Raw genomic sequence first — 27,893 nt, 5'->3', positions numbered from 1 at the left:
GGAAGGTATAGCTCAGTGGTAGAGTGCGTGCTTCGCATGCACAAGATCCTGGGTTCAATCCCCAATACCTCCATTTTAAAAATTAAATAAATAACCTAATTTCCTCACCTTCCCCCCAAAAAAAGACCCCCCTGATGGCTAACATATGTCCATCTTCTGAAACCAATCATCACCAGTTAGACATTTAAGCCAATTAGCACCTGACTTCTTTTATCCTCCCACTCAGAACCATAAATTGATCTTCTAGAATCCAATTATACAAGTATTCACTCTGAAGAAGGGGAGGTCTCTTCAGAGTCACAGCCGTGGTAGCCATGACACTGTGATCACTGATCACCCCAAGGGATGAAAAATTGTACTCACTTGCTCAACAACCCCTTGTCCAGAGAGTAGGACTTGAATGTATCTTTTGGAGGGGAGAGGGGTTGCAGTTGGACCCATAACATGCATTTAGGCACAGGGGTCAGGCATTTGTACCCTGGACCATTGCCAGATGTGGCTGCCCCTAGGGAAGGGACATGACCTTGGACAAAGCAGCTCCCTTGAGCCCAGGAGAGTGCTGGCAAAGGGACTCAGGTGTGAGTCCCCAGCAGACAGCCTTCCTGGCAGCTGGAAGTGTGAGCACCTGGGTTCTGAAGACGTGGTCTGTGTGGTGTACCACGGCATCAGCTACGGTGGGTCACCGTGGTGGCATCCTGCAAGGCTCTGATTATAACGAGGGCTTCTAGAGGTGCCTGGGGTTTGCGATTCTGGATGAGTCACCTTAAGGACCCAATTCCAGGCAGCGCCGTCAGCTCCATGGGGAGAAGGGGCCCCAGGGGAAGGGTTGGCAGCATCCAGGGAGGTTGGAGATCAATGGCTAGAACCTTTAGATCTCATCACACACAGTCTGGACCACCCCACAACCCTGTCATCCCTTCCAGAGTATCACTTCCCTCTTCTATGGAGTGCTTTGGAGAGACCAGTGTTCTCATGTGCTTCCTCTTGCTTGTGCACCAAGCTGATGACCGCTGTCCCACCTGTTGTGCTGTTCACATTTGGGGCAGAGCCAGGGCCCCTGCTAAGTTGCACTGACATCACTTAGCCAGGAGTTTGAGGAGTCCAAGTGGCCCCTCTGGGCCGAGAGCCCACCACCCACCTGCTCACCCTGAGACTGAAGCATCCCTGGGACTCTTTCCTGGGGAGACTCTTTCCAGCCTCCATTGTCCAAGAGGCTTCTACTGAATTTCACAAACCCAGAGAGGCACAATTCAGGCTACCACCTAGCAGGGGCATCAACTTCTTGGAGGACGGGGATCCTGGAGGGGTATGAAGGTGTGGGAAGGACATCCTGGAGGGAGCGTGAAGGATAAACGTTACCTTATTTGATCCTCACTACGGTCAGATGAAGGAAGGTCTATCATCTTCAATCATTGAAGGGTAAAGTGAGACGTGTGGGCTGTTGTTGACTCTCAGCTGGTTCACACCTCCCTGTATCCAAACCCTCTGGCAGCCCTCCCCTCCCACCGTGCTGCAGACTCCACTTTGGGCAACAGGACAAAGCAAACACCATCCTGGCCATCCACTTAGAATAACATTAAAAATGTTTAGCATCTACTCAGCCATAAAAAAGAATAAAATAATGCCATTTGTAGCAACATGGATGGACCTGGAGATCGTCATTCTAAGTGAAGTAAGCCAGAAAAAGAAAGAAAAATACTGTATATCATTTATATGTGAAATCTAAAAAAAAAAAAAAAAAGACATTTATTTACAAAACAGAAACAGACTCCCAGACATAGAAAACAAACTTTTGGTTTTCAGGGTGGGGAAGAGGGTGGGAAGGGATAAATTGGGAGTTTGAGATTTGCAGATACTAACTAATGTATATAAACAAGTTTATACTGTATAGCACAGGGAACTGTATTCAGTATCTTGTAACTTGTAGTGAAAAAGATTAAGAAAATGAATATATGTATGTTCATGTATGACTGAAGCATTATGCTGTACATGAGAAATTGACACAACATTGTAAACTGACTATACTTCAATTAAATATATGTATATAAAAAAAATTTAGCATCTAAGTCTCCAGCATGGTGGAATGGAGCAAGGTCCTGGGGAGGGGGGTGGTCCCCCTGGCATTCTTCTAGTGAACCACTTAAGTGTTTGGATTCTTGGAAGGTTGGAGTCCTTGAGGGAGCAGTTACTTACCAACTAGCATAGAAATAGTTCAGTATTTAAATGGTTGGTTCAACTGTACAGGTATGTACCAATGGAGCAACAGCCCGGCTGGTAACAATATTTAACTTCCTGCTTCAGTGTTTTGATGAACCGGCGGGGTTTGTCCCCTCTCCAGACAGACACCCACAACCAGCCAGAAGGTGTCCAGTAACAGCCCATCCCATAGTTACAGGTCCTTGCTTGGACACCACACAGAAGCAAGAGTATTCTCAGATAATTTATTCAGAATTTTCATATAAACAGGTAATTATCCCATATTTTACATGCAGAGCAATTTCAATATCCAAAAAACAAAAAGGCATATTCTATACATGGTGCTACTTGGCTCTTTTAGGAAAACATTGAAAAAAATTAGAATTGAGCTTTTGGTGGGTTTTGTGTCTCCGAGTCGTTTTCCGCCTAAGCCGAGGCACATTTGATCCTGCGTGGCTGACGGCGGATGGGTGTCTGCTGCTGACACGCAGGGCCTGGACCCCCCCACCAGGCACACAAGGTCAGCAGAGTAAACAAGCCATTCCTGAACGTGTGTGTGGACGTACATTCTTGGCGGGGAGATGGGTGGGTGTTGCCTTCCTTCTCAGATGGGACCAGGAGCCCCAGAGTCATGATCTGAGTTTCAACAAGGATTTTTAGGGGCCACACCCAAATAAAAATGTGGCTGGAGGCTGGTTCTGAACCTTGACTGCTATGAGGTGACAGTGAACTCAAAAAGTCATTATTTCCCTCCCTTTCTGGGGGACCTCATAAGGAAACATTCACCTCCAGTTGCAGCCTCTGAACATCCATTGCATTCTTTCATGTGTTTGAAAGAACAAACGCCAATCTGTTCTTTGCATTCCCAACAATACTCTGAAGAACATTCTGGAAGGTTTTCTGAAGGTACACCATCCTACGTGCATCATTTCTAAACAATCAGCATTTTCCTATCCCCCACTCCCAACAAAACCATAATTTCTAAATAGTCTGAGGTGTCAATGACTCACCAAGTGGCATCTGAGAGACATTTAACCCCCAACTTCCACCCACCACGAAGTAGAAAAAAGATTGTCATTGAGGGCACAGCACACAGATCACTTATGCAGGTGGCTAGCACGGGCCAAGCCCTGACAGTGTTCCTGCCCACTGGCCAACGTTATCGCTGCTGCCAAGGAACATCTCCCAACCCAACAAGCACGTTTCACGGCAGACCGTCTGCTCTGGCTGGAGGAAGTGGAAGATCTGTCCATCAGTTGGTGGCAGTCCCCAACCACCATGGAATTGTATGTGCAGACCTTTGCATCAGTTTTCTTTCAGTTGTGCTCACTGTCTATCCAGAGAACCAGCAGCATTTCACCCCTTTCTTACCAGCTTAAAATGACAGAAAAACACCCTGGACAGCTCCCAGGATACAAACATTTCCAGATGTGTGTTTGACATCACTGGTCCAGGGAGAAACCACTATGTGGATTTTGCCACACAAATAAAAAAGAGTTTTAGAAACAGCAAGACATCTTTAAAAACACAAACAACAAAAAGCGTCAACCAAAGCTGGCTTTGTTGCTTTTTTTCTGTAACCCATCACTACAACCCTCCAGGACATCCATGACTTCCTAGGACCAAAATTCTGTTGTTACAGAGTGAGTCAACATTATCTGATGTAAAAAGGAGGCAGTTATTCCAGGCTGCTTGCTCTTTCACTGCAGCAAGAGAGACAGCTAAACGAAGGCGGGGACATCCCGTTCACACAGGGCAGGCCCAGTGCTCTGAGGTACCTCTCCAGGACAGGTGGGGAGGTATGGTCAGGGCAGTGACGTCTGCTGAGGATGACGGCATCCCTGCTGGCCCTGCCCAGACTTAGCACATGGGCTCTCAAAGCCCCACAGGGTCAAATAATATCAGCTTGTGGTCAACCAAACCACAATACAGGGGTCCGAGGTTTTGTTGCTAAAAAATGCGTTCAGCATGGTGGGTTTTGGTTTGAGATTTCCCAACATGCCCCCTTTTCACTCAGAGAATAAAAGAGACACCACGTTGGGTGTCTGTGTGCAAGGTGCCCATGAGTGTAATTTGTTACACGCCCCTCTCCAAAAAAAAAAAAACTCAGCCTGAAAGGAATGGAAATAAGCCATGCAGAGCCCAGGGCACCTTGGTGGTCACACCAGAAGGATGCTGTGGGACGGGGGGGGTGCTGGCCCTGCATCACAGCCTGTCTTTGCCCCAGCCGGGGAGCGTCCCTCACCAGAGGATGGCACTCAGGCCAGGGCGTCCCCCACACATCAGATACATCATGATGGCCTGGAACTTGGTTCGTGTTTGGAGAGCACAGTGTCAATGGGGGGAAGATTAAATCCAGAGAAGAACATTATCAGCCAGAAAAAAAAGGATCTATGCTCATATGAAAGCCACACTTCAGCCCAACTCCCTCCCTCAAAATTCTTGCTGGTCCCTGGCATTCGGAATCAGCTGATGCAATTTTCCCTGATTCAGATCGGATCCAGGCAGAATTCTGAAGTCTCAAAGATGTCGATGATTGAACCACATCCTAACAGCACACTGAGGTAGACTGTGCTGGAAAAAAAAATCATTAGCCCACATTCACCTGTTTATTTTTTCTTTGAAAAAAAATTTACATGCACTCCATTTTTTACGAAAGTGATTTTTACAGTGATTTTTATATATTAAAATAAATAATTTTTCCCCTAATATAAGAAAACCTTTCTGAATTAGAAAAATGTGAAAATTGCTGCTAGTGTAGTATATGGCCACTACAAATTTACTACAGAAAGAACAAAATACCTAGATCTACGGGTATGTGTTTTTTTAATTTACGTACAGACCCTCTTATATGTACAAAATAAATTTGGTGAAAATAATTTCTGTACTCTAGCTCCTTGTACCCAATCGCTGAGACTCCCCAGAAGTATTTTACATGCTGAGATTTCTCAAATCATATAAATAACAATAGGCAATTGGGATGTGTGTCTACCTGTGTCCTTAATCAAGAACTGAGAAGGTTCAGAGGTCGCCATTGCGTCTCTATCCTGTTCTTCAGCCCACAGCTCTTAAGAGAAGGAAGCAAGCAAAACCTTGTGAGAAAATGCACTCAAGGGATGACCCGTGGGTGACGATTTCGATGAACCAGAGTGAGGAGTTCACCGTGTTCTCTCTTTGAGCAGCTGTCATCCTCTCCCCTGAGGGAGGAAGCTGTGGACTCACGCCCACTCGGAAGTTCTCGGTAGCGCTGAAGGTCCTTGGTTTCTCCTGCAGACTCCACTCTCTTAGGGACTGCGACATCGTAAGCACCTGAGGGTTCGGCTCAGGCCCCACACCTGGCCCAGCTGAGGTCACTGGGCACAGAGCAGCTTCTGGGAGGTCAGTTTTGAGGACAGTCGGATGCCCTGAGGGCGGAGGGGACCGCAGGCACATCTTGCTTCATATTGCTAGTGTTCTCAGAGGCCATCCGTGCTGTCCCACTTTGGGGTCCGATTCTGTTGTGTTTGCACAGTAACTGTAGGACGTGCCCACCCAGTTGAGGAAGCCCAAGAGGTACACACAGGGGACCAGAGGATCCGAGAGCCACACGCGCGTTCGAAGGCAGGGCTCAGCTTACCCGAGCAGAAACCAAAGCATCCATCAAACCCAGTCGCCCACACCCTCCGCGTGGCCTCACCACGACGTCCAGAAGGGTTAGCAGCTAACGTGGCTTTATTCCCAGAAAAACAGATGCCTTTAAGACCACACCGAGAGGCCACTGGTGCCTCGTTCCCCCTCCCCACACAGGCAGACCAACCCACAAGCCCTACCCCCACCCCGGGAAAGGGGCAATAACTTAGGAGGCTGATGCTGGAGATTTCTTTCAAAAATTAAATATGTTACAAATATATTCTCAAAACTCTTATCATCTCAGTTTTTTTTTTAAATGTCCTGGCTTTGTTTTGGTCTTGTAAAGATCCATTATCACTCCAAAGGACTCCCTCGGCTCCCGGAAAACGTTTTTCACCAAAGTTAAGGGAGAGAAGACTCCTGAGGCTAGACTTGGGACAAAAGAAGAACCTGTTGAGGGCACAGTCTCCCAGTAAAGAAGGAGGAAGGAGGCGGGGGACCAAGGGCTCACGTACTTGAAAAGCAGAACCTTCATGAGCTGATCCCCAAAGCAACAACTCAGCCCAAATGATTGGCGTGCGCACACACTCCACACACACACGCCAGCTGCGCCTAACCTGGACACACCCGCACACACACGCCCAAGCACACACGTGCGCCACACACCCGGACTGCAGGTCCTTATCGAAAGTACAAAAGCAGCAGCTATTGGTCAATTTGAGGAACTGATTTTTGTGAAGGAAAAAAAAATCCTTCAGCCTGGATGAGAACAACTTTCTCGAAGCCCACTCGACAAAGCTTGGAATTCTACTTGGACAGGGTTTTCTTTCTTTCTTTCAAACTTTTGTTCCACAAACAAGTGTTATGTTTTATACTGTAGCTCAGACACCAGCAAAAAAAAAAAAAAAAAAAAAAAAAAAGTAAAAACGGGTGCTTTCTTTCAATCTACCGAAAAAGTAGCATCTTGGCTTGAAACCGCAGTGGCCCGAAGGGACAGCAGCGGTGGAAACCTTTCCCCTCTATGTTCACAGTTAACTTCTCAGACGAGTCAAGTTGGCAATGGAACCGATGTGTTTTGAAGTCATCAGATGAACAGAAATGGATCGCCATGATCTCCGAGCTCCGTTTGACACTGTGGCAGAGTCGTGTGCAAGTCCTGAGTTTTCTGCAGGCCTTCAAACCGGAAGGAGGTGAAGCCGGGAACCCTGCGCCCCGCAGGGGCCGTTAGGAAGGGTCGGACCGCGGCAGGGTCAGAATGCGGCCGTTCCTCTTGCCCCCGTTCATGTGGGTGTAGGGGATGTGCTCCTCGTAGCCCCGCTTCAGCCCCAGCGCCGACCCCGCGTCCCGGCCCCCGGCCTCCTCCCGCTGCGAGTGTGCCGACCGGTCCAGCGGGACGCTCTCCATGTCCTCAAACTCCATGTCCAGCTCCTCGCTCTCCGGCGCCTTGTTCTCCTCGCTGTGGAAGAAGGAAACTTCGGGAAAGCTGGGGTGCAGGTCGTCCTTGAGCAGGTCGACGATCTCCAGGAAGGTCGGCCGCATCTTGGGGTTGAACTGCCAGCACATGCGCATCAGGTTGGTGCTGTGGGACGGAGGGGCACGTGGAGGGTGAGCCCCGGGTCCCCCCACCGCCAAGAGGCCCCGCCGCGCGGTCCACACCCACCGCGACGGCCGACGGCAGCAGGCAGAAGCCGCACTTCTACGGCGGCTGAAAGGTGATTTGGCAAGAGAGCCACGGGCCCCGCCTCATCCCAAAACCAGATCCAGAAAGGCCCGTCCTGGTGCTGCCCCTCGGTGAGGACTGCAGCTCATCACTGGACGTGTCCCTGCCCGCGATGGGTGCGTGCAGCTGCGTTGACTGACCCTAGGGGTCCGCCCTGCACGCCCAGCCCTCACTCCGCAGGGGACCTTGACTTCGCTCAGGACAGGCACCGTCCTGCTCCCCGGCTCCCTTCTCCCAAGGCAACCACCACTGCGGGGTTTCCTATACAAGCTCCCAAAGACACGATGTGCAGTAAAGCATCGCATGCAAAGATGCAACACACACACACAAATATGTACAGTGACACAATGTGCAAACACAAGTGTGCGTGCAGAGATACAACGGGCTAACACAAGCACATGTAGACACAGGACACGCAAACCCAAGTAGCCACGCAAAGGGCAAAGGCTTCTGAACGAGCGGCCCACACACTGCACCCTTTTCCGCACTTACACTCTGTCTGGACAGTTGTCGGGTTGATCCAGATACCCTCCATCCATGACGAATTTCAACACCTGTTCATTCGATAGGCCTTGGTAAGGCTGTTCTGCCAAGCTGGTAATTTCCCAGAGGACCACGCCGAAGGACCTGCCAAGGACAGCTGGGAAGTAGTACCAAGGAAGCCATTAAAACACACACACACACCTTCTTGGTGTACGAGAACCTGGCTGGCCAGTTCTTTAAACAATCCATGCTGCGGTTCAGAAATGCCTGTGAGATTAGTTCCACAGAAACGTCACAGAGGCTGCAGAAGGGTCCCCAGCCCTGACATCGCCTTCCGCGAGGAGGGCAGTTTTTGCCTGACCGTCTTGCTGGTCATTCTAGTAGAGCAACCTGGAATTGAAGCCCAGCGTTGTGGCTGTCAGCCCACCCGCGACTCACCACATGTCGGAAGAAGTGGTGAAGACCCCGTCCTTCAGGGATTCGGGTGCCATCCACCGCACGGGGAGCAGGCCCTTGCCGCCTTTCCGGTAGTAGTCCGTTTCGTAGATGTCTCTGGTCATTCCAAAGTCTGCCAACAAACAGTTCACATGCTCTTAACCTTCAGCCCGTGGCCCCGCTGTCTGCCATCTTTACCGCTCCACCCCGGCGTGTGCGCACCTGGGGCACGGTCAAATCCACTGAGAATGGATTCTGAGGGCACTCATGAGGATGTTGAGGGGGAGAGAATGGTCCGCCATTAAAGGGAAGGAAAAGGAGCCACCAAGTGGCAAAGAAATGACGTTCTGGCCTGCAGCTTGGCAATCCCATGCTCAGCAACGCTTCCTTCCCACCCATGACCTCACAGGCATCTCAGACAGAACTTCTCACTCTCTGCAGCCAACCTACTGTTCTCCATTGGATACAGCCCCACCAGCCACCCAGCTGCCCAGCCAGAAACCCAGGCTTGGGTCCTCCTTTGCCCACCTCCTTTTCTCACATCCCCCAGCGGAGACAGTGGTGAGTTCTGCCCGCTCTCCCTCCACATCCCTCTCTAACCTAGTCTGCTCCTCTCCATTGCCCTGGACGCACGCAGGCCCACCACCATTTCTCACCTGCAGGACCCTCCCTCCGCCCTGACCCTGACAGCCCACTGCCCAAGAGAAGCTACATGAGCCACGTGCCGCTTGCTGCTTCGCACTGGTGATGTGGGATGTAGGGTGACGTCTGCACAACTCACCGGGACAAGGTCCTCCCCGGTCTGGCTCCCGCCTCTCCCCTTAACCTCACGTCTCATGCTGCTCTCTGCTCCCCTCTACGTTCATTTTATTCACACCACATCAGCCATCCTTGCAACCTCAGGGCCTTTGCATGTGTTGTAACTCCCCCAGGTCAACATCCAGTCCTGCAAGTCTTGCCTAAAATGTTACCTCCTTACAGAGAGAGGCCTTTCCTCTAAGCGTTAACTATTTTACCATTCGTCTAGAACAGCTCTGGCCAGGAGAACTTTCCGCAATGATGAGCATGGCCTATCTCCGCACTGTCCAATATGGCTCCAGGTGGCTACTGAACACCGGGAAGGGTGGCCAGTGCAACTGATGGACTGAATATTTTATTTTACTGAATTTAAATTTATGTAACTGTAAATGGCCACGTGTGGCCAGTGGCTACTGAGCTGGACAGCGCAGGTAAAGGCTGCAGCGGGCACGGGGGCAGTGACGTCACGGCAGCGTATTCAGCCTTGCACCTGGCGCGTCTACCACGGCGGCCGCCCAAACGCTACTTAACGAAGTGAACAAGTGAATCAATGAGCAAGTGCAATTAAATTACAGTGTCAGGATGGGGCCCCCGTCCAAAACCCTGCCCCTCTGCGCTATTAGAAAAGATTCAAGTGCTCATCACAGACAATTCCTTCTTGAAATCAGAAGTCCTGGGATCTACATTTCAAAGCAGAAAGCCAGACGCACCTCCGATTTTGACGGTAAAATCATGAGCAACCATGCAGTTTCGAGCTGCAAGGTCCCGGTGCACGAACTTCTTGGCGTTCAGGTATGCCATCCCGTCGGCAATCTCCGCCGCCATCTGAATCATCTCTTGCAGCGTAGGGGGAGGGCGACCAGGGTTATTCTAAAGTCAAAACACGGAGTCGTGTTCAGCAACACTGGTGCCCGCAGCCAGGAGCGGGTGCCCTGCCCGGTACCTCGCGGCAGCTCACCTCGGCCTCCGGCCGCAGGGAACGGAGGTAGCTCTTTAAGTCTCCATGAGCCATCAACTCCATGACCACCAGTGTCGGTTGGCCTTTGGACACCACCCCCAGGAGGCGGACCTGCAAAGCAAGCATGGGTGGGAAGGGGGCTTCTTGAATGAGGGTCTGTGGGAAGATTCCAACGCAGCCAGGTCTCCTTGTCTGGTACCTCCATCACACACAGCATCCTGCTGCTGAGTGGACTGTGGGAAGCCCTGGTCTGTCTGGCTGAAATGCCAGGGTCAACATCTTGCTGGGTGGGGGCTTGGGGGGGAGGAAGATTTCAGGACTCACAGTCTGGTAGGTGAGGGGAGCAGACAGACCTGCCCACCCACAGCAACACAGCGGGGCAAAGCCCTGGATATCTCCTCGATGCCTCTGAGCACTCAAGGCACATTCTCACCTCTGGGCCTTTGCACCAGCTGCTCCCTCTGCTTGACCCTCTGTTCCCTATTTGCAGCTCAGTCCCTACATCTTTAAGTCTCTGCTCAGACATGCCTTCGCTGCTGCTGCATTCCCAGTTCCCCAGCTCTGCCCTCCTTTCCCATTTTGCCATAGCATCACCTCCTAACGTATGACATAATTAACCTATTGTGTTTAGATTCTGTCTCCACCTGCTGGATTGGGAACTCCGAGAGGGCAGATGTGTGCTGCATCCCAGAGAGGGGAACAGGGCTCAGTACAGAACAGGCGCTTCGTTAATATGTGTGGGGCAAGGAGACATTAAGGGACCACTGTGGGAGCAGGAAGACGAAATCTGTGCTGACTTGGCGGGTGGGGGGAGGGAGATAGGGGTGGGTGGACCACACTGTGTTTAAAGGTTACAGAGGAGCCAGAAAGATAGAAGAGATGGAGGATCCTGGAGAGTGATGGAACAGGAAAGGGTCTGGCTCTGGGTGAGACGGGAGAGGATGGGACCGGAGAAACGAGAAGGGAGGGACCCTCTCCCCAGCTTAGGATGCTCAGCAGAGGGGGGGCCAGGCAGGGGGGTCCACACCCAGTGTCCTCATGCTTTGTGCCCTAGGAGGAAGGAAGGAGGCGGCGGGATGAGGGAACAGGCATAAAAGGAAGCCTTGGTCCACTCCCAGGGGCAGTGTGGGACTCACCACGTGGTGGCAGGTGAAGCCCTTCATGACCGAGGCCTCGTTGAGAAACTCGATCCGCTCTCGCAGGCTGGCCGACTCGTTGACCGTCTTCACCGCCACGCGGGTCTCCGCCTCGCCCTTGACGATGTCCCTGGCGTTGCCCTCGTACACCATGCCGAAGGAGCCCTGCCCGAGCTCTCGCAGCAGCGCGATCTTCTCCCGGGGCACCTCCCACTCGTCCGGCACGTACACAGAACACGGGAACACTGCTCCTCATTATCTACACAGTGGCCTCAGTGGCTCCCGCGGGGGCCCCGGCCACCTCCCGCCCAAGCCCTGCCTCACAAACGTTCATCACTAAGTGACGTGTGATGCAGTATCTGTGCTGGGCAGTGGGCACACAGCCAAGAATAGGACAGGTGGAGGCTCGGGAAGGAGCCACAACTGGTCCAGGGTTCTGGCCAGGAAGTGACGGGATGGGCCTGCATCCCAATCCTTCCTGTCTGAGTGCAGAGCCCCGCCACCAAATGACACTACTCTCCACCCAAGCCTGTTTTCTGCAAAGTGCCAAGGGGGCAGGGGAGCACCCAACCTGCCAACCCACAGACATGTGAGTGAGCCCATCCAGGACCACCCAGTGCCAGTGGATCTGCAGACCAGCCGCAGCCAACTGGGTGAGACCGGGAGAACCAGCACTGCCCAGGGCAAAGCCACCAAATTGTGAGCTAAGAGATGGTGGTGGTTTTAAGCCACTAAGTTTGGGGTGGTTTGTTACACAGCATATGATTCTCAGACAAATGCACAAAGTCCTCATGAGAAAAGCCAAGATGCGCCTGCCTTCCTCTGCACCAGTTGTGGGCTGAGCTGTGTCCCCTGCAGATTCACATGTTGAAGTCCTAACCCTGGCATCTCAGAATGTGGCTGCATTTGGAGACAGGGTCTTTATAGAGGGGATCGAGGTAAAATGAGGTCATTTGAGGAGGCCCTAATCCAATCTGACCAGGGTCCTTGAAGAGGCGATTAGGACAGACCCACACACACAGGGAAGACCACGTGGGGACACACGGAGAAGGCAGCTGTCTCCAAGCCAAGGAGAGCGGCCCTGCCGACACCTCGCTCTCAGACGTCCAGCCTCCAGGACCGCAAGGAAATCAAATTAAGTTTCTAAGCCTCCCAGTCTGTGAGGCTTTGCTACTGCGGCCCGAGCAAACACAATACAGTGACCAGTGCCTCCTGCAAGGACACTGGGTCAGACAGGAGCTCTGCACCCAAATGAACTCATAGATGGTCGCTGGGGTGGGGGTGGGGGCACTCTGCCCCCTGGGACCCTGAGCTTGGACCATTCCGTGTGGTTCCTCTGCCCAGATCTTCCTGGCCTAAAAGACTCATGAGCCCCAGTTTCTGGCTTTCAGCGAGCACCTTTCTGCCCTCAGCCGTCGCTGCATCCCCAGAAGGAGGCGGGCCAGTGGGGGGCAGAGGCAGCCGCGAGCAGACAGCCTGGCCTAGCCTGACTGTGAGGCCAGCGGCAGCCTTGAGGGCCAGCTCCCCCGTTTCTGATGTCATTAACACCATTCCCAAGCAGGCGAGGGGGCCCTGGATCCACATTCATGCCCTCCTGCTCCTGGGCTCTGTGCACATTCCCCCCGGGGTAGCCGCCTCGTCCAGTGTCTCTGCTCTGACACTTTCAGGGCCCGCTGACTCTGGAAGCACTGCCTGTCCCGGGGCAGCCAGTTCCCACAGGTAGTAAATGGCTCACCTGGGAGTCCGCCTTTCATACCTGCACCAGCCAGTTCAGAGCCCACACCCCAACCCCTCCCTGATCTGGGCCGCTGTGCCCCTGCCCTGATCACCCCAGGGCCAAGGAGCGGACATCCAGGGACAGCCCTTGTGCCCGGGACTCTGTCAAAATGGTTCAAACTAGTCCCTCCCCCGTCTCGCCCTGCCCTGCCTCGCCCTTCCCGTGGGAGCCACAGCAAAGGCTCTCGCCCACAGGCTCCCTTGCGCTCTTGCCTCCTGCCGGGCCCCGGTGCTTCCCCGGTGGCCCTGATCTCGTTCCTAGGAATCCGTGAGTATAAACTTCTTCCTCATGGCAGGCACCTCGGTGACCGCAAGTCTTACCAGACTTGTGTGAAACAAACCCCAGGCGCCCTCAAACGCACTGCCCCGCATCCCGAGGCAGCCTCTCGCTGGGCAGCGCTGTTCGTGCTTTGAAAATCACTTTTTGAGTTTTTGCTGCATGAAGCATTTTAGAAGCTTGTAAAGCAACAGCTGCCTTCACGTCTGAAGGAACAGCCAGGCCTTATCCACAGGGGTCACTCACTGGCCTTTGGTTCAGTCAAGGGAATATGGCCATCCGTCCTGCACTCCTACCACCAACATGAGCATCCCATCCATGTTCCACAGATGCGTCCCTGGTACCCACCCAGCCTCCCGTCTGCCCCCTCTCGTTCCTGCTCCTTATCTCCCCCCTCCCCAACCCCCTGGCCCCCATCTAGGCTTCCGACTCTCACCTCCCTGATGGGACAGCCAATTTGGTCACTGCTCTCTGGCTCTGACCCTTGGCACTCTCTGGCACAAGCCCCAGACTGCACAGCCCCACGGCTGGGGGACGAGGTTCTTGGCCTCCCAGCCCAGCCCACAGATCCCAAACCAGCTAGATCAGCCCATCTAAACAGGTGCCAGACAGACAGCAGGTGTCTGTCTGCTCCCAGTAACAGGGTTTCTGAAGCAAGGGCAGGTCTGCAAGCTCAAGTGAACAAGAGGCCTCTTCTCAGCGTCCCGGGTGTCAACCCCTGAGTGTCACTCGACATGGTGGCAAAGGGAACTGCACAGCAGGGTTCTGGTCACCCATGAGGAGGGGGCTAACACTCACCATCGCTGGCACTGAGGTACTCGGGGTTTGAAGAAGCATACAGTGGTCCCAGTGGCCCATCCGGCTGCCTGGATGAGAAAAACAGAGGCATCCTCACAGGACTCTGTGGGTCACTAGTGGGAGGTTACCAGCCTCCCCGGGGCACACGCCACCCTTGTCAGCAGCATCCACGTAACCCTGGATACACTCTGGAGTGAGGATGCGGGACCCTTTTTTTTTTTTTAGTGGAACCCATCAGATGCCTACTTAAGTGTGCCACCACGGAAGTGCTCACCCTTAAACTGTAACTTACGGTGGTTCCACGTGACACCTAAAAACCGCTCACCCACCGCTGTTCTGAAGCCATCTCTTTCCAGCTTATGAGAAACAATTTTCAATTTTCAGGAGATTTGCAAGCCAGTTGTTAAATGCAGCCGTTATTAACACTGAATCGCATGGGCTGGTAATTAAGTAAATTGCATACGAAGCAAAGGTGATGGTTATTCAAGAGCCACCACTTCCTGATAATCATAATACACTTTACTAGGACCCATGCTCTTGAGCCCGCCTAGTTACCACACGTGTTTACATTATTGCATCGGCGTGGCAGAAACACTGTGTGACAGTGAGCGGCTGCTCATCTCCTCCCGACTCTGCGCTCAGTGACATCACGTCTGTAGCTGGAAACTGGCCCCGGTGGGAACAGCCACACCACAGAAGTAGGCAAACGCTACAAACCGAGACTGATTTATCGTTCTGTTGTATGTCCAGGCTTGAGAAAGTGACGGCAAAAATGTGAATAATGCAGACGAAGCTTAAAAATGTGTCGTCTCCGGAGCCATGACATCGCAAAAGGCACAAAAAGGTTGAGAAAATGTGCTCTCAGAAAATAATCTCAGAATTATTCTCTGATTCTGCAGAGTCACTCCTATTACCGATAAGCATGTATGTACATCTTCGTTTTTGTCTCGCTCTTTAATGCGAAGTATCAGTCGACACTTATCCTGGAACTACACTCATTCGTGAACTGCAACCATACGTTGGCTACAAAGGTTTGGGCGGAAAACAATTGGCAAAAACATTTGGTGAGACTCAGCTGGCCAGAGAGAGTTTATGATAAAGAGTAGTGTATGTTGCATTATGATCATTATCTGTAAATTACATGCTATGCATCCTTTGTACCAGTAAAATGTATAGTAAGTTTAGATGCAGCGCGAGCTGGTTGTTAACCTTTTACACTCACCTCTTTCTCAGGAACAGATAAATACTCCCAATCACAACACTGAAGAGAAATACAAAGATGAGGGGGCCGATGATAATCTTCGCAATATTTGATGGGACGTCTACTGAAATAGAATAAGAAAATACATGTTTCACATCAAAATGCGTTCCCATCAAAGTTCACATCAGAACTCACATCTGCGTGTTTTAACAGTGGGCCACCCGACCTCCCTGTCCCTGAGCCTCTCCTGCTGGTGTCCACGGGGCTGGGCAGCAGGCTCAGAGGCCCGTATTCTGGAAGCAAGTCCCTGACCCCAGACCCCTGCCCACTACCAGCTTTCTCCCTTTGCCACCGACGGTCAGTTTCCATCAGCCACATCCCCAGGTTTCACGCTTGGCTGTCACAACCTTGAAAGTCTTAACAATTTTTAAGCCAGGGGCCCTGCATTTCACACTGGACCCTGTGAATTAAATAGCATATTTTAATCCCAGCAGCACCCATGGTAGATGAAAAATTCACCAGGAAGTGCCCTGGGTATGCTAGGGGCTCCTCCCACCAAAAACTAAACCAGTTGAGGAAATGTTACGCAGCCTTAATTTTTTTTTTTAATTCACATGCAAGGCCAAGTTGTCTGAAATTATAAACATGTATTCAGACGCTTCCAAGCCCAGGAGGAAAACGAGTTCTGAAAAGTCAGAGGAGAAACCGGGTCCTTCGGGTCTTCCACAAGAGCAGCTTGCTGAATGCCTGCCACCACACCCGGCGGCGTTTAGACGCTTTGACAGGTGATCTTAATTAATCATCCCATACGCCAGCGTGTGAGATGCTGCGACCAACACCAGTTAACAGAGGCTCAGAGAGGTGACGGGTCTTGCCCAAAGTCCCAGAGCTGATCCACAGGGGAGCAGGGATTTGAACCCGGGCAATCTGAGTGAGTTCTTGACCACTGCCCTGAGCTGTCTTTGGTGGCCAGCTCTATCCTGAGATATCTCGTCCTCCCGGACCTCCCTGTATTGACAGCCAACTGCCTCCTCCCATCTCCGGTGGCTCCTGGCATTCAGAAAGCCTCCGTAAATATTTGATGATTGAATGTGACTTGAGAAATGGAAACCATCTGGTCATGTGCAGTTGTCGACGGGGTGTCCCTCCTCCCCGCCCCTTAGGAGGGGGGGAAAGCTGGAAGCTACCAAGTGCTCAGGACCCAGCACATCTCAGGGCAGAATATGAGAGCCATGCCGTCCCCTTCTCCCCATCTCTGCCTCCCCAAACCCCGCTGTCCCGCTTACTCCCCAGGTTCCAGGGGCTGCCAGAACTAGACTGAGGGAAGGGAGGCACCCAGGGTGCAGAATTTGAGAGGAACCCTTGCTCTGGGCCATGACGGTGAGCGCCTCTCTAAATTCTGCACCCCGGGTGTCTTGCTGGCTTCCCTGTTATTTAACAGAGTTTTTCTTTTAAGTAATCTAATGAGTTGAACATTTAATTCTCCAGATGTTTTGCTCTTGTTAGTAAGCTGTGCTGGATTTCCTTGAACATTTATCTTTCTTGGACATCTACGATCATTTCCTTAGGATAAATTTCTAGAACCCAGCACCACTGGCTGAAACAGTAAGAGCCTTCGTAAGATTTTTTTGATACGTATTATTAAAGTACTACATTTTAGCAGTCACCTACCATGACAAAGAAGGGCCATGCGCTGGCACTCTCGGATGACACTACGTAGGTCATTAAAAGACAGAAACAAACAGAAATCTTGCCAATTTGGTAAGTTAGAAATTACACCTTGTTTTAATTTGCTTTTTTATCTCTTGTTATGGTTTTGAGTGAGGCCGGACATTTTTCGCTTGTGTTTCTTATTTTTCAAATCATCTTAAATCGGTTATTTATATTCTTTGCTTATTTTTATGTTAGGACATATCTTTCTTACTCATACGAGATACATATATATACATATATATAGTTATTTTATATTAAGGATGTTAACTCTTTGTCAGTGATATTACAAATATTTTTCCCACCTTGACATGTGCCTTTGAATTTTATTCATGGTGTCCCTGGTTCTTAAGACAGGGACTCCAAATCCTTGAAATACCCTGAGTATTAGAAGTGTCTCTGTTACCGATGAGCCCCCGGGAACACACCTGAATCTGTGCCGAGAGAGGAGAGGGCCCGGGATGGGGGCTGACCACCGGGATGGGGGCTGACCGCCGGAAGACCAAGCACGCCGTTAGAGGCGTGGGGCTTTCAGCCTGACCTTCACACGGAGGAGGCGGCTGGAGGTGGAATCCAGTCACGTGGCCAACGATCCGATCAGTCACACCCGTATAATGAAACCCCAATAAAAACTCTGTTCACCAAAGTTCAGAGGAGCTTCCGGGCTGACGAACATCACCGCGCCAGGAGGGTGACGTGATGTGTCCTGATTCCGTGGGACGAGGACAAGGGAGCTGGGTCCCAGACCCTCCTGGCTCCCACCCTACAGGGCTCTTCAGCTGGGAGGTCCTGACTTACATCCCTTATAATAAAACTGTCACTGGAAACCGCGTTTTCCTTGGTCTTGTGAGCCATTCTAGCACACGGCCAAATCTGAAGGGGTCGTGATAGCCCACGAGTTTGTAGCCAGTCGGAAGCGCTGGCGGCCTGGAGGCCCCAGACTTGGACCTGGCGTCTGACGGGAGGGCGGTCTTGTTGGGAACTGGGCTCCTTAACTTGCAGAGTCTGCGCCACCTCCGGCAGACAGCACCCGACTCACAGCACAGTGTGTCCGGCCGGTGTCACAGCACCCACTCTCTCCCTGACCTTGGCCAGAACCACGGCAGCAAGAAATCACTTCCCACTTTCCGCCCTCCCCCCAGGCCTAGAACCTGAAAATTCCGCCAGCCAAGCAGAGGCTCCGTCTCCCCCCTCCCACCCAAGTCCCCGTTCCTCCTGGTCTAGAGTCTTCCCTCCTTCCAAGTCATGTGTTTGCTCACTCATCCAAGTTCCTACCATGAGTCGGGCTGAACATGCTCTTTTGCCCCGACTCAGACATTCTTCCAGGTTTCCACCAAGATGTCACCACCTCCGGGAGGCACTCCCTGACCGGCTCAGCCTTGCCCACCTCTCCCCGCCCTGCTGTCTGCGGTGGGTCCAGCTTGTCCAACAGCAGCACTCATGGCCAGCATGTTGACAGCACACCCAAGGCTGAGGAGGTGAGCTCCCACAGCCTCCCTCGGAGGGCACGGCCCATCTGAAAAAAAGGTTCAGACACCAGGAACGGGAGTGTGTTTATCAGATGTGCCCTGGGCCAGCCACTTGACAGTCACGTCATGGAAACCTCCCTTCTTCTCCAGAGGTGGTCCTATTATTACACCCACAGCCAAATGAGGGAGTGCAGGCTCAGAGAAGGCAAGGACCTTGCCCCAGTCACACAGCGGCAGCCGGTGGAGCCAAGGCTCAAGTCAGGGCCAGTGCCCACAGCCTCCACGCTTCCCCACGCATCCTCTGAAATGCTCTGCTGTGCCCAGAGCCAAGCACAGACCCTACCGGTCGAAGCGGCCGCGCAGACTTACAATAATCTGTCACATAGAAATAAGTGGCTTCTGTCCAGGAGCCGTTGCCCGCCAGGGAGGTGGCCCGAACTCGCACGCTGTAATTCCCGGGCGGCAGCCCGCGCAGCCTGCAGCCCCGCTCCAGGGCGAAATGCCTTCGAGAGACGCAGAGGTGCAGCTCCTGAAACACAAGGACGCCTCTCAGCGGTGGCACGGAGGGAGAAAGGCACAGCCAGTGTCACAGGAAAGCAACTCAAGGAGTCCCCGAGCCTTGGCTCTACGGATAAGGCACAGATGTAGAGGTCATGACGGTAGCAGCCCATCTGCCCAAACCACAGCCAAGCACGTGGCCGCATCCAGGCATTTAATCCTGACAACAGCCTTGTGCTTAGCCTCAGGTTAGAGACGAGGAAACTGAGGCTCAGGGCAGGGGTCGGTGAACTTTTGCTGTAAAGGGCCAGATAGTGAATATCTTCAGCTTCAAGGGGCCACAGGATCCCTGTCACCAACTCCACCCTGCCATCCCGGCTCAGAAGCAGCCAGAGAGGAATCCTGAATCCATGATTTGTAAACAGCTAGGCGCACTGGATGCCCAGTGAGACACTGTGGATGCTGAAAGCGGACCCTCATCAAAATTTACATGTATCACAAGATACTGTTCTGCCTTTGATTTTTTTTTCCAACCATTTTAAGATGTGTAAGTGATTCTCAGCTCACGAGCTGTACAAAAACAGGCTTCCATAAGTAGTTTGCCCTCCCCTGGCCGGGGAGCCGAATGGTCTGTCCCTGACCTCACGGCTGGTGAGTGGCAGGGCAGCCCTTGAACTTTCTGGCTCCTAAAGTTCTCCTTGAAGCCACCATGAAGTCTCCAGAAGCAGGGGAAAGAAGGGACCTTCGTTGCTTAAATCACCTAAAAACCAAATGGATACACAGGCTTAATGTTAAAACGCCTTCCTTCTCCTGGTGCAACCTTTCGATCTGATTTTATTTATTTTGCCATCGTTGAAAGAGTTAGGATCTACCTAAATGTCTGGTAAGAAGAGAGGAGGTAAGTAAGCAGCTACAGCCCAGCAGCAAACATGTAAAACAGGAACCCAGGGCTGATGACAAGAGGCGTGAGGCTCGCTGGGCAACAGGACCATGAAACCTGCGCACATCGGCCCCTGAGGGCTCCCCTCCCATCTTGATCATGAAACATTTCCAAAACAGCTCCAAGCTAATAGTGCATGCAGAGAACTGGCCTGGAACATGTCAGGGGGGCGTGGGGGCAGGGAGAGAGACGTAAAACTCCCCATGCTTATCATGTGACAATAACAGCAAGAAAACAGACTGAGCTGGCGGCAGGGGTGGGGACTCCAGTCCAAAGGTTCTTCCAAGTAGGATGAGTCACCAAGTGGAAAGGGACAAAGAAGCAAATATAGAAACCAAAGGTAGCTGCTATCCGGGATAAAGGGGAAATGCATCCTCCAAAGCTGCCCGTGTATCCCGGACACCTCAAGGGGCGGGAACAGAAAAAGCCAGAACCTCTCTCCATAGGCACCAAAAAACCCAGAGAAAAAAAACAGCAAAACAAGAAGCAAATCTGATCAAGAGTGAAGGAGCCAGTTACAGAAAAGTCTGTGCAAACAAGATAAAAAAGCTCAAACCTGCAAAAACATACTGAAGCGAAGGATATAAGTGCACACACGAAAAGACTGAAAATCGATCGATGCTCTTTGCAGGGAGGGAGTGGTCTCTGGGACCAGGCTCTCCCAGGGCAGGGAGGGGAAGGGGCGAGGGTCCTAATGCGAGGTGTGAGGGAAGGCAGCTGCGCCTGAACTCCTTCCGCTGCTCAATTACGGGAGCTAAGCAGCTCCCCTTTGGTCATAAGCTAGTTTGGGGGGTGGTTCTTAGATGCTGGTGCCAAAGGAAGGAGAACGGCTTGGAGGATCTGAAGTCCAGAGCCTGTAACCTCAGCCTCTACATTACACTGGACAAAGAGCTTCCCAGACGTGGTTTCCGAAGGGCGTACATCCACTAGTTTCAGGGCTATACCGCCTCTACGTTTCCATCCTCCAGTGGGTAGACGTCTAGTGGCCTGTGATTTTTGCTAGTGGCGATATCTTATGCATAAAGCTTTGCCACCACCCCCAACTTTGAATTATTTCCTTGGGACATATGGGGTTTGTATATAGGGGCTAATGTATTAATAAGCTCTGCGATCATGGCCCCCTAAGAATCATGCCTCCCGTTACGCACCCCTGAGGGCTCCCCTGCCATCCTGATTCTGGGCTTGGCCCCTGGACTCGTGCGGATGTACATTCTTCCTTGTTCCTCTGGATTACTCTCTGCAGGACATACAAAAACTAGCCGAGGGGTCACCGTTTGCTGGTTTCAGTTCTAAATCATCATCAGAGCTGAGTATTTGCACATCAACAGCAGACGTGGTCGAGGAGGGAAAACAGAGGGAGTTCAGCCGCCCTCTCTGACTAGGGGAAGCCATGCTGAGCCCACCTGGTTACAGAATGACTCTCCCCTGACGTCCAGGAAATCAGGCAGTTTTGTTACAACCTCTGTTAGGGGTTGGCAAACTATGACCCGCAGGCTAAATCCAGCCCACTGCTTGCTTTTGTAAATAAAGTTCTATCGGCACAGCCACTCCCGTTCATTCTCCGCACTGTCTTGTGTCTGCTTCGGAGCTGACCAGTTGATCCAGAGACCGTGTGGCTCCCCAGGCTGAAAATACTGGCTCTTTGGCCCTTTATGAAATGACCTCTGACCCACATGATCGCCCTCATTGCAGACGGCAGGCGCCAGAGCCCAAAGGTCTGGGTTTGAGGGCTGAGTGTGTGTGACCCTGAGCAAGTCCATTCAGCTCCCCGACTTTCCATCCTCTCAGCCATAAATGGAGACACTGGCAGGTTTCATTTCCTGGGGTCATTGTGAGGTGTAAATGGATCATTGCAAACGGCTCAACTGAGGGCCAGGTGTTGCCTCTGGGTCAGGCCCAGGGAGGTGACCTGACTTATCTACCTGAAGTCACCCAGTAAAGGGGGGAGCTGTCCTCTATCAGGTCCAAGCCCCGGGAGTGCTTGACATTTCTGCAATTGGAGCGCATCTTACAGTTGGCAACGCCACCTTACGATTACAACTGGCAGCAGCTTTTCCTTTCTTAGCGGTCCAGAGGGGTAACGGGGCCTCCTGTCAACGTCTCACATGTGGTAAAATAGGGAAAATGAGATGCTGCATGTAAAGCGCTTAACGCGCTCGGGCAGGGCACGCAGTGAGCCGGCAGGACACCTTAGCTTCTCCTTAGAGGCCGCACCTTGTGCACCTCTGCGTTGGCCCATCACCTTGCAGACACCTTGTGTCTGGGAGTAAAGAGAGGCATCCAACAAAAAGCCCTTTATCGTTTTCAGTGACTCATTCCAGACTCAGACGGCTGTCTCTTAAGTGAAATGAGTCTCCTGTCAGGTTGGAAGGGCCGCACATGCAGACAGCCGTCAGTCAGCGTGCGGAGGAGGGCTAGAATTCAACGTGTGAAACTGAGGCAGGAAATCAGATTTGTAGGTTGGCATTTCTGACCCATCTCCCTGGAAAGTCGGGGCTTTGAGTCCTAACGACAGAGCATCTAGTGAGAGGAGCATGAGGACCAGAATTTAGGAAGAGGGAGGAGGTGCCGATCCGCCCTGAAGGCACACGGCCAAGCACCAGGGCCTTACCTCATCGCCGTACCGGCGGTAACTCACTTCATAGAGCACGATCAGGCCGTTGGGTTCCTTGGGCTCCTGCCACATCAGGTGGACGACGTTGTTCTCGAAGATTTCGTGGGTCACGGGGCCCACAATATCATCGGCCTTGGCTGCGGGGAGCGATGGTTAGAGGTTGAGACCCGCGCCCCGGCTTAAATCCCACCTCCACCAACCAGCTGAGCCGCCTCGAGCGGGTCACGCGACTGTCCCGTGTTCCATTCCCCTTGTCGGGAAACAGACATAAAACTCACCCCACGGGATTACCTGCATCTCTATGTCTGTCTGTCTGTCTCACATCCAGTTGGTTCATTTTCTCTGGAGAACCCTAATACACTACACATGTGTATTTCTTAATTGCGCTTTATTTTTCTCATGATTTGTGTGTACTTCTGAAGTTTATGTAATGGCTATGCAGGACTCATGTCATTAAAAACTAATAAAAGCAAACATGCTTGCACCTTCAGGGCATTATGTCAAGTGAAATCAGCCAGAGAAAGACAAATGCTGTACCACCTCACTTATACGTGGAGTCTGAAAAGGCTGAACTCGTAGAAACAGAGAATGGAATGGTGGTTGCCGGGCGGGGTGAGGCGAGGAGGTGGGGCGGGAAACCGGGCGATGCTGGTCAAAGGGGACAAAATTCCACTCGTATTATGAGTAAGTTCTGAGGATCTGATGTACAGCATGGTGTTTGGAGTTAATAATACTGTACTGTGTACGTAAATGCTGCTAAGAGAGAACTGAAATGTTCTCACCACAAAAGAGAAATGATAATTATGTGATGTGACAGAGCTGTGAGCTAAAGCTACCACGGTCATCATGTTGCGATATGTCAGTGTATCCAACTGACACACGGTACATCTTAAACTTATGCAATGGAATATGTCCACTGTATCTCGATAAAGCTGGGGGAAATTTTAAATGATTAAGGCAAATGGGTTAAAGTCGCATGTCTGCTGACGAGAGGGTGGAGGGCTGCTTTTGGCCCCCCGATGAGCCAACCCACCTTCGGGCATGGTCCTGGCGCTGACGTAGGCGGCCACGCTGCACCTCTCCTCGGGGGCATCTTGGTTGCAAGCCTGCAGCTCGATGCGGTAGCCGGTAAAGTGACGCAGCCCCGAGATGACCAGTGACTCTTTGCTCACCACTTTCTCGAAGGGTCTGTGCTCCTCCGAGCTGGTGGGTGTGCTGGTGGAGGAGGCGTTGGGGAACCCCGGGAGCGTGGGCACGGCCGCTGTGCCATTCCCCATGTCAGCCAGGGCCCTGCGTCTCCGCGACGGCCTGTCACAACAGTAGGACACACGTGGTCCCTCAGTCACCATCTCTACATGCTGCTGGGGAATAAAGGCTTAAAACCAAGGACCGTGGTGCAGCAATATTCAAAGGGGCCCATAGATTAAAATGCAGATTTCCAGGAATTACAACCCAGAGCAGCTTTCAGAGAAGGACAGGGAGGTTCATCCCAAGATGGGGGGAGAGGGTACCCAGGACCATCCATCATAGACATCCCAGTAGTCCCCTCCACATGCTTGATTTCAGATTTTCACTTTGCAGGTTAATAGTCCACCCAGGGTCAGTGTTAAAAACAAAATGCCAAAAGCGTGCAAGAGCCTGGCATTTCAGGACGCCCTGCCGAACGGTCCCAGCTATTGCCATCACCAGTTTAAACAGGAGAAGTGCACCTACTGACCCTTATGACCACTCGGGACATCTGCCTAACTTGAGTGATTAAACCTCAATTCTTGGTAAAAGACTCGTATCACACAGGTTGCTAGGGGTAACTGAAACAAAACCCGCTTATGCCATTGGCCTATTCTGCCCCCCTTACATAGATATATGAAGAAAAATGTGATAGCCTAAAAAATAATAAATACAAAAAAAGGTCTAAATAAAATGTAAATTACTCATTATTCCATGGCCCACTGTGTCCTAGTGTTACTTTTTCTATAAATATTCTGTATGAGTGTAATGGGGACCAAGCCAGTTTTATAATCCACTTTGCTCACTTGCTGTATTGGAAGCTTTCTGAAATAGATTCCTTAAAACCTAATGTCTTAAGTAGGACAGAATTTATGCTTTGTTTGTTTTTTTTTTCAGTGTGAGGGTTTCCCCTCTTTGTTAGGAAAGTACCGCAGGCGTGTTGCAGAAAACTTGGAAAACGGTAGAATATTCCATTTAATGCATGAGCCACAAGCTTACTTAGTCATCCTCTTCCTTTTTTAATATAAGCGTAGCCCTAATTTTTTCTTTCTCTTATAAATATTGCTTTGATCACTGTCCAATTGTCTTATTAGTCCCTGAAGTCGATTCTAAGAAGAGAAATGAGTTGATTGTGCCTCCTGGCCCGCGGGCGCCCTCCAGACGCTTCGCGGGGACCTGCGGTCTCAGCGGCAGCCCAGGAAACCGCGCCCCGGGCTAATCTCAGCCGTGCTGAAGGTTAACAGGAGTTTTTGTTTTGTTTCTTTTTTCCCTTTTTCAGATTTGCAACCTGACGCTTTTTTTTTTTTTTTTTGGAAGCACCACTCTGCTGCTTTATTGGCTCCTCTCTGTACTGCTGAGTGTAAACTCTTTTTTTCCTTTATTGATTCTTTTGTGTTTCTCTAAGGAATAGCCCGCCCTGGTCCTCTGTTTTTCCATGAAGTTCTAGGACCTTCCGCCTTCCTGTTCCTGCAATGATCCCTCAGCAAAGGACATCAACCTTTTATCGATCTACCCTGATTTGCTGTGTGCCAGTGAGTTTTCTTGAAATGATCTGAAACAATCTTTCTCATTTATCTGTAAAAGTTTGTATCTCAGCAATTTAGAATTGATTTTTCTCCCCAGGTAATTCTAGATGGGGTTACTAAGGTTTTAGGGCAATTATAAAAAGGGATGTTTCCCCCTGATTGATATTATAATTATTGCTAGTGTATCTACTGGCTTATTTACACTGTACCTACTTATCCAGACTCTCCTTCTAAGAGTTTTTATGATTGATTTTCTTGGGTTTTCAAGGAACACGCTAGAAAAAGGGTCAGCAACCTTTCCCCGTAAGTGCTAGGTAGTAAATATTTGGGGGTTTGTGGGATATGTGGTTTTTGTCACAACTACTCAACTTCCAATGGCTTTCAAGCCATTGCAGATCGAGCAGCCACAGACACGATGTCAACAGACGGGTGTGGCCACAGTCCACTAAAACTTCCTTCAGAAAAACCGGCAGCCGCGGTCTGCCTACCTTCCCGCTACAGCATTTGCAAATATCACTTATTTTATTTTCCAAAATCCATTCTTTACAATTCTACTTTACATCTTTACTGCACTGGCTAAATGAAAGAGAAGTGTTAATTAGTGATGATAAGATTGGCTTTTCCTTCCGACTCCAACAGAAATAGTTTTAAGAAAGACATCAGCTTGGCTGTTGGTCTCATTTAGGTAGTGTTTATCTTGCTGCAGAAGTTCTCTCTTCCTAGTTTTATAAAAGGCCTCTTTGCCACTCACTCCCCTTTCTCTAGCTGAGGAATTTTTAATCAATGTTATTGAATGAGGTGATTATGATTTTCCTTGCTGGGCCTCTTGATGAATTACATTATATCATCAGAACTCCTGATCTTGAACCATCCTTGCACTTCTGAGATAAACAATGTTGCCAGCACAGAGTTTTACTTAGGACATTTGGATTTAAAGTCCCACATTAGCTGGTCCTGGGGTTTTCTTCCAATGTAGCATCTTTGTCAGGTTCTGCTAAGGGGTGCTGTGTCAGTTTTATAAAACTGGGAAGAGTTTCATAGATTTCTATGCTCTGGAAGTTTCTATATTACAGAAAAGAGTTGCTCTTAGAGAGTGTGGAAGAATGTACAACTCTTTGAGCCTGGGGCCTTTCTGCGGGGGCGGGGGTTAATTGACACTTTTTTTTAAGTCTTTTCCTAAGGTTATTAGGATATTTAATCATTCTGCTTCTTCTTGAATTCGCTTAGACAAGTCAAAATTTCTCACCTCTCTGGACATTTCAAATTGAATGGCTCATGGTTATCCAGAGAATTCAACATATTAAAATCTCCCCCAGACCTTAATTTTATGTCACCTCCTTTACTTCTAGTTATTGTGCACATTTCCCTTTGATTATATTTACCACAAGTTTTGCTATATCGATTTTCCACTCCCTCCCTGACACATTACACTTTACATTTTGAAGTTTTTTCTTAATTTATGAAACCATTCAAGCCTACTAATTTGCATCAAAGTCCAGCTTCGGCAATATGCTTACAAGTGAAAGTATGTGAGATTCACATTTCCATTATTTTCCAAACTTTAACGAAAGTTTCCATTTTTACTTTCACCCAATAGATGTCTAAGTGATCCACTGCTAATTACCAGGAAGGAGAACTTTCAATTCAAATTTTGAAGTTTACTTTTCGTTTTCATTGCTCTGTGGTCAGAAATCAAACCCTACTTTGGCAGGAGGGTCCACACTAAGATTTTCTTTGTGGTCTTTTTATATGAAAAGACCAATGGACTGGAAACCAAAGCTGTGAAACCAAAGATATACCCATATTAGCAAGACTCAGAACATTTCCAAACAAGCACAGATGGGCCTTCCAAAATTGACTGAGGCTGGTACTTCCTGAGTAACTAATGAGAAACTGGTATCTCAACAAGTGGAAACATCCGTGCTCTCCGCAAATAGGCCAAATATGCATATGCCAAGAGGTTTATATCCAAAAAGACCACCACGTGGTCACGAAAGACCCCGCCGCCACCCACGGGACAGCATCAACTGATTTTCCCACTGGCTACCTACACAGCTTTTTCTTACCCGACAGTCACCCCAGGAGTGATTCTGCCCTCTGGTCCCACCACCGAGGGGACATCTCGCCCCGAATGTCAAGAGGTCCGAGTTGAGAAACCCTTGTCTGGATCAACGCCTCAAATTTCTAGACCTTTCTTTCCTACAGATTATATTCCAAACGGCCACTAGAGGGCAGATCGGGGCCGCAGGCAGGGCTGAAAGTGACTAAATAAACCCTCCGCTGTAAGAGTAGAATCCGGCCGCCTGGCCCCAGCCTGCCTTTCCGGTCCCCCTGCCTGTTTTTCCCCCTAGGAGTCCCGGACTGGGCCCACCGACTTGGCTCTCCCCCAGTTCTCTCTGCCTGGCCTCTCCTCCAGGACAGCCCTCCTTAATTCTTGAAGACGCAAGTCAAAGAGGAGCGCCCTTGTCCTCAGCGGAATTTAGGGGCTCACGTCTGTCATCCGGCACTTGTCACGCGGCATA

The 27,893-nt window shown here is 50.7% G+C and overlaps 1 protein-coding gene and 1 non-coding gene across 3 annotated transcripts in view; one reads left to right on the top strand and one right to left on the bottom strand.

The window, feature by feature from the left end:
- TRNAA-CGC (transfer RNA alanine (anticodon CGC)) lies at positions 1-73 on the top strand. Its single transcript has one exon. It is a non-coding gene; the product is annotated as a tRNA-Ala (tRNA).
- Positions 74-2,427: 2,354 nt separating this feature from the next.
- The window catches only part of INSR (insulin receptor), a 112,687-nt gene continuing 87,221 nt past the window's right edge, over positions 2,428-27,893 (bottom strand). The window contains exons 12-22 of one of the 2 annotated variants that reach the window (XM_031689832.2): positions 23,652-23,926; positions 22,616-22,755; positions 18,936-19,095; positions 15,409-15,511; positions 14,187-14,254; positions 11,336-11,580; positions 10,200-10,310; positions 9,952-10,111; positions 8,447-8,576; positions 8,018-8,152; positions 2,428-7,384 (exon numbers count right to left, since the gene is read on the bottom strand). In XM_031689832.2, coding sequence (XP_031545692.1) covers positions 7,030-7,384; positions 8,018-8,152; positions 8,447-8,576; positions 9,952-10,111; positions 10,200-10,310; positions 11,336-11,580; positions 14,187-14,254; positions 15,409-15,511; positions 18,936-19,095; positions 22,616-22,755; positions 23,652-23,926 — 1,882 coding nt within the window. In that variant the 3' untranslated portion in view covers positions 2,428-7,029. The remainder of the gene's footprint in view (positions 7,385-8,017; positions 8,153-8,446; positions 8,577-9,951; positions 10,112-10,199; positions 10,311-11,335; positions 11,581-14,186; positions 14,255-15,408; positions 15,512-18,935; positions 19,096-22,615; positions 22,756-23,651; positions 23,927-27,893) is intronic. The other variant, XM_031689833.2, reaches the window with a different exon arrangement.

Source organism: Vicugna pacos, chromosome 22 (assembly GCF_048564905.1).
Source record: "Vicugna pacos chromosome 22, VicPac4, whole genome shotgun sequence".
NCBI classification, from domain to species: Eukaryota; Metazoa; Chordata; class Mammalia; order Artiodactyla; family Camelidae; genus Vicugna; species Vicugna pacos.
Note: the sequence above shows the minus strand (reverse complement) of the source record. Positions and strands in the feature narration are given on the sequence as shown.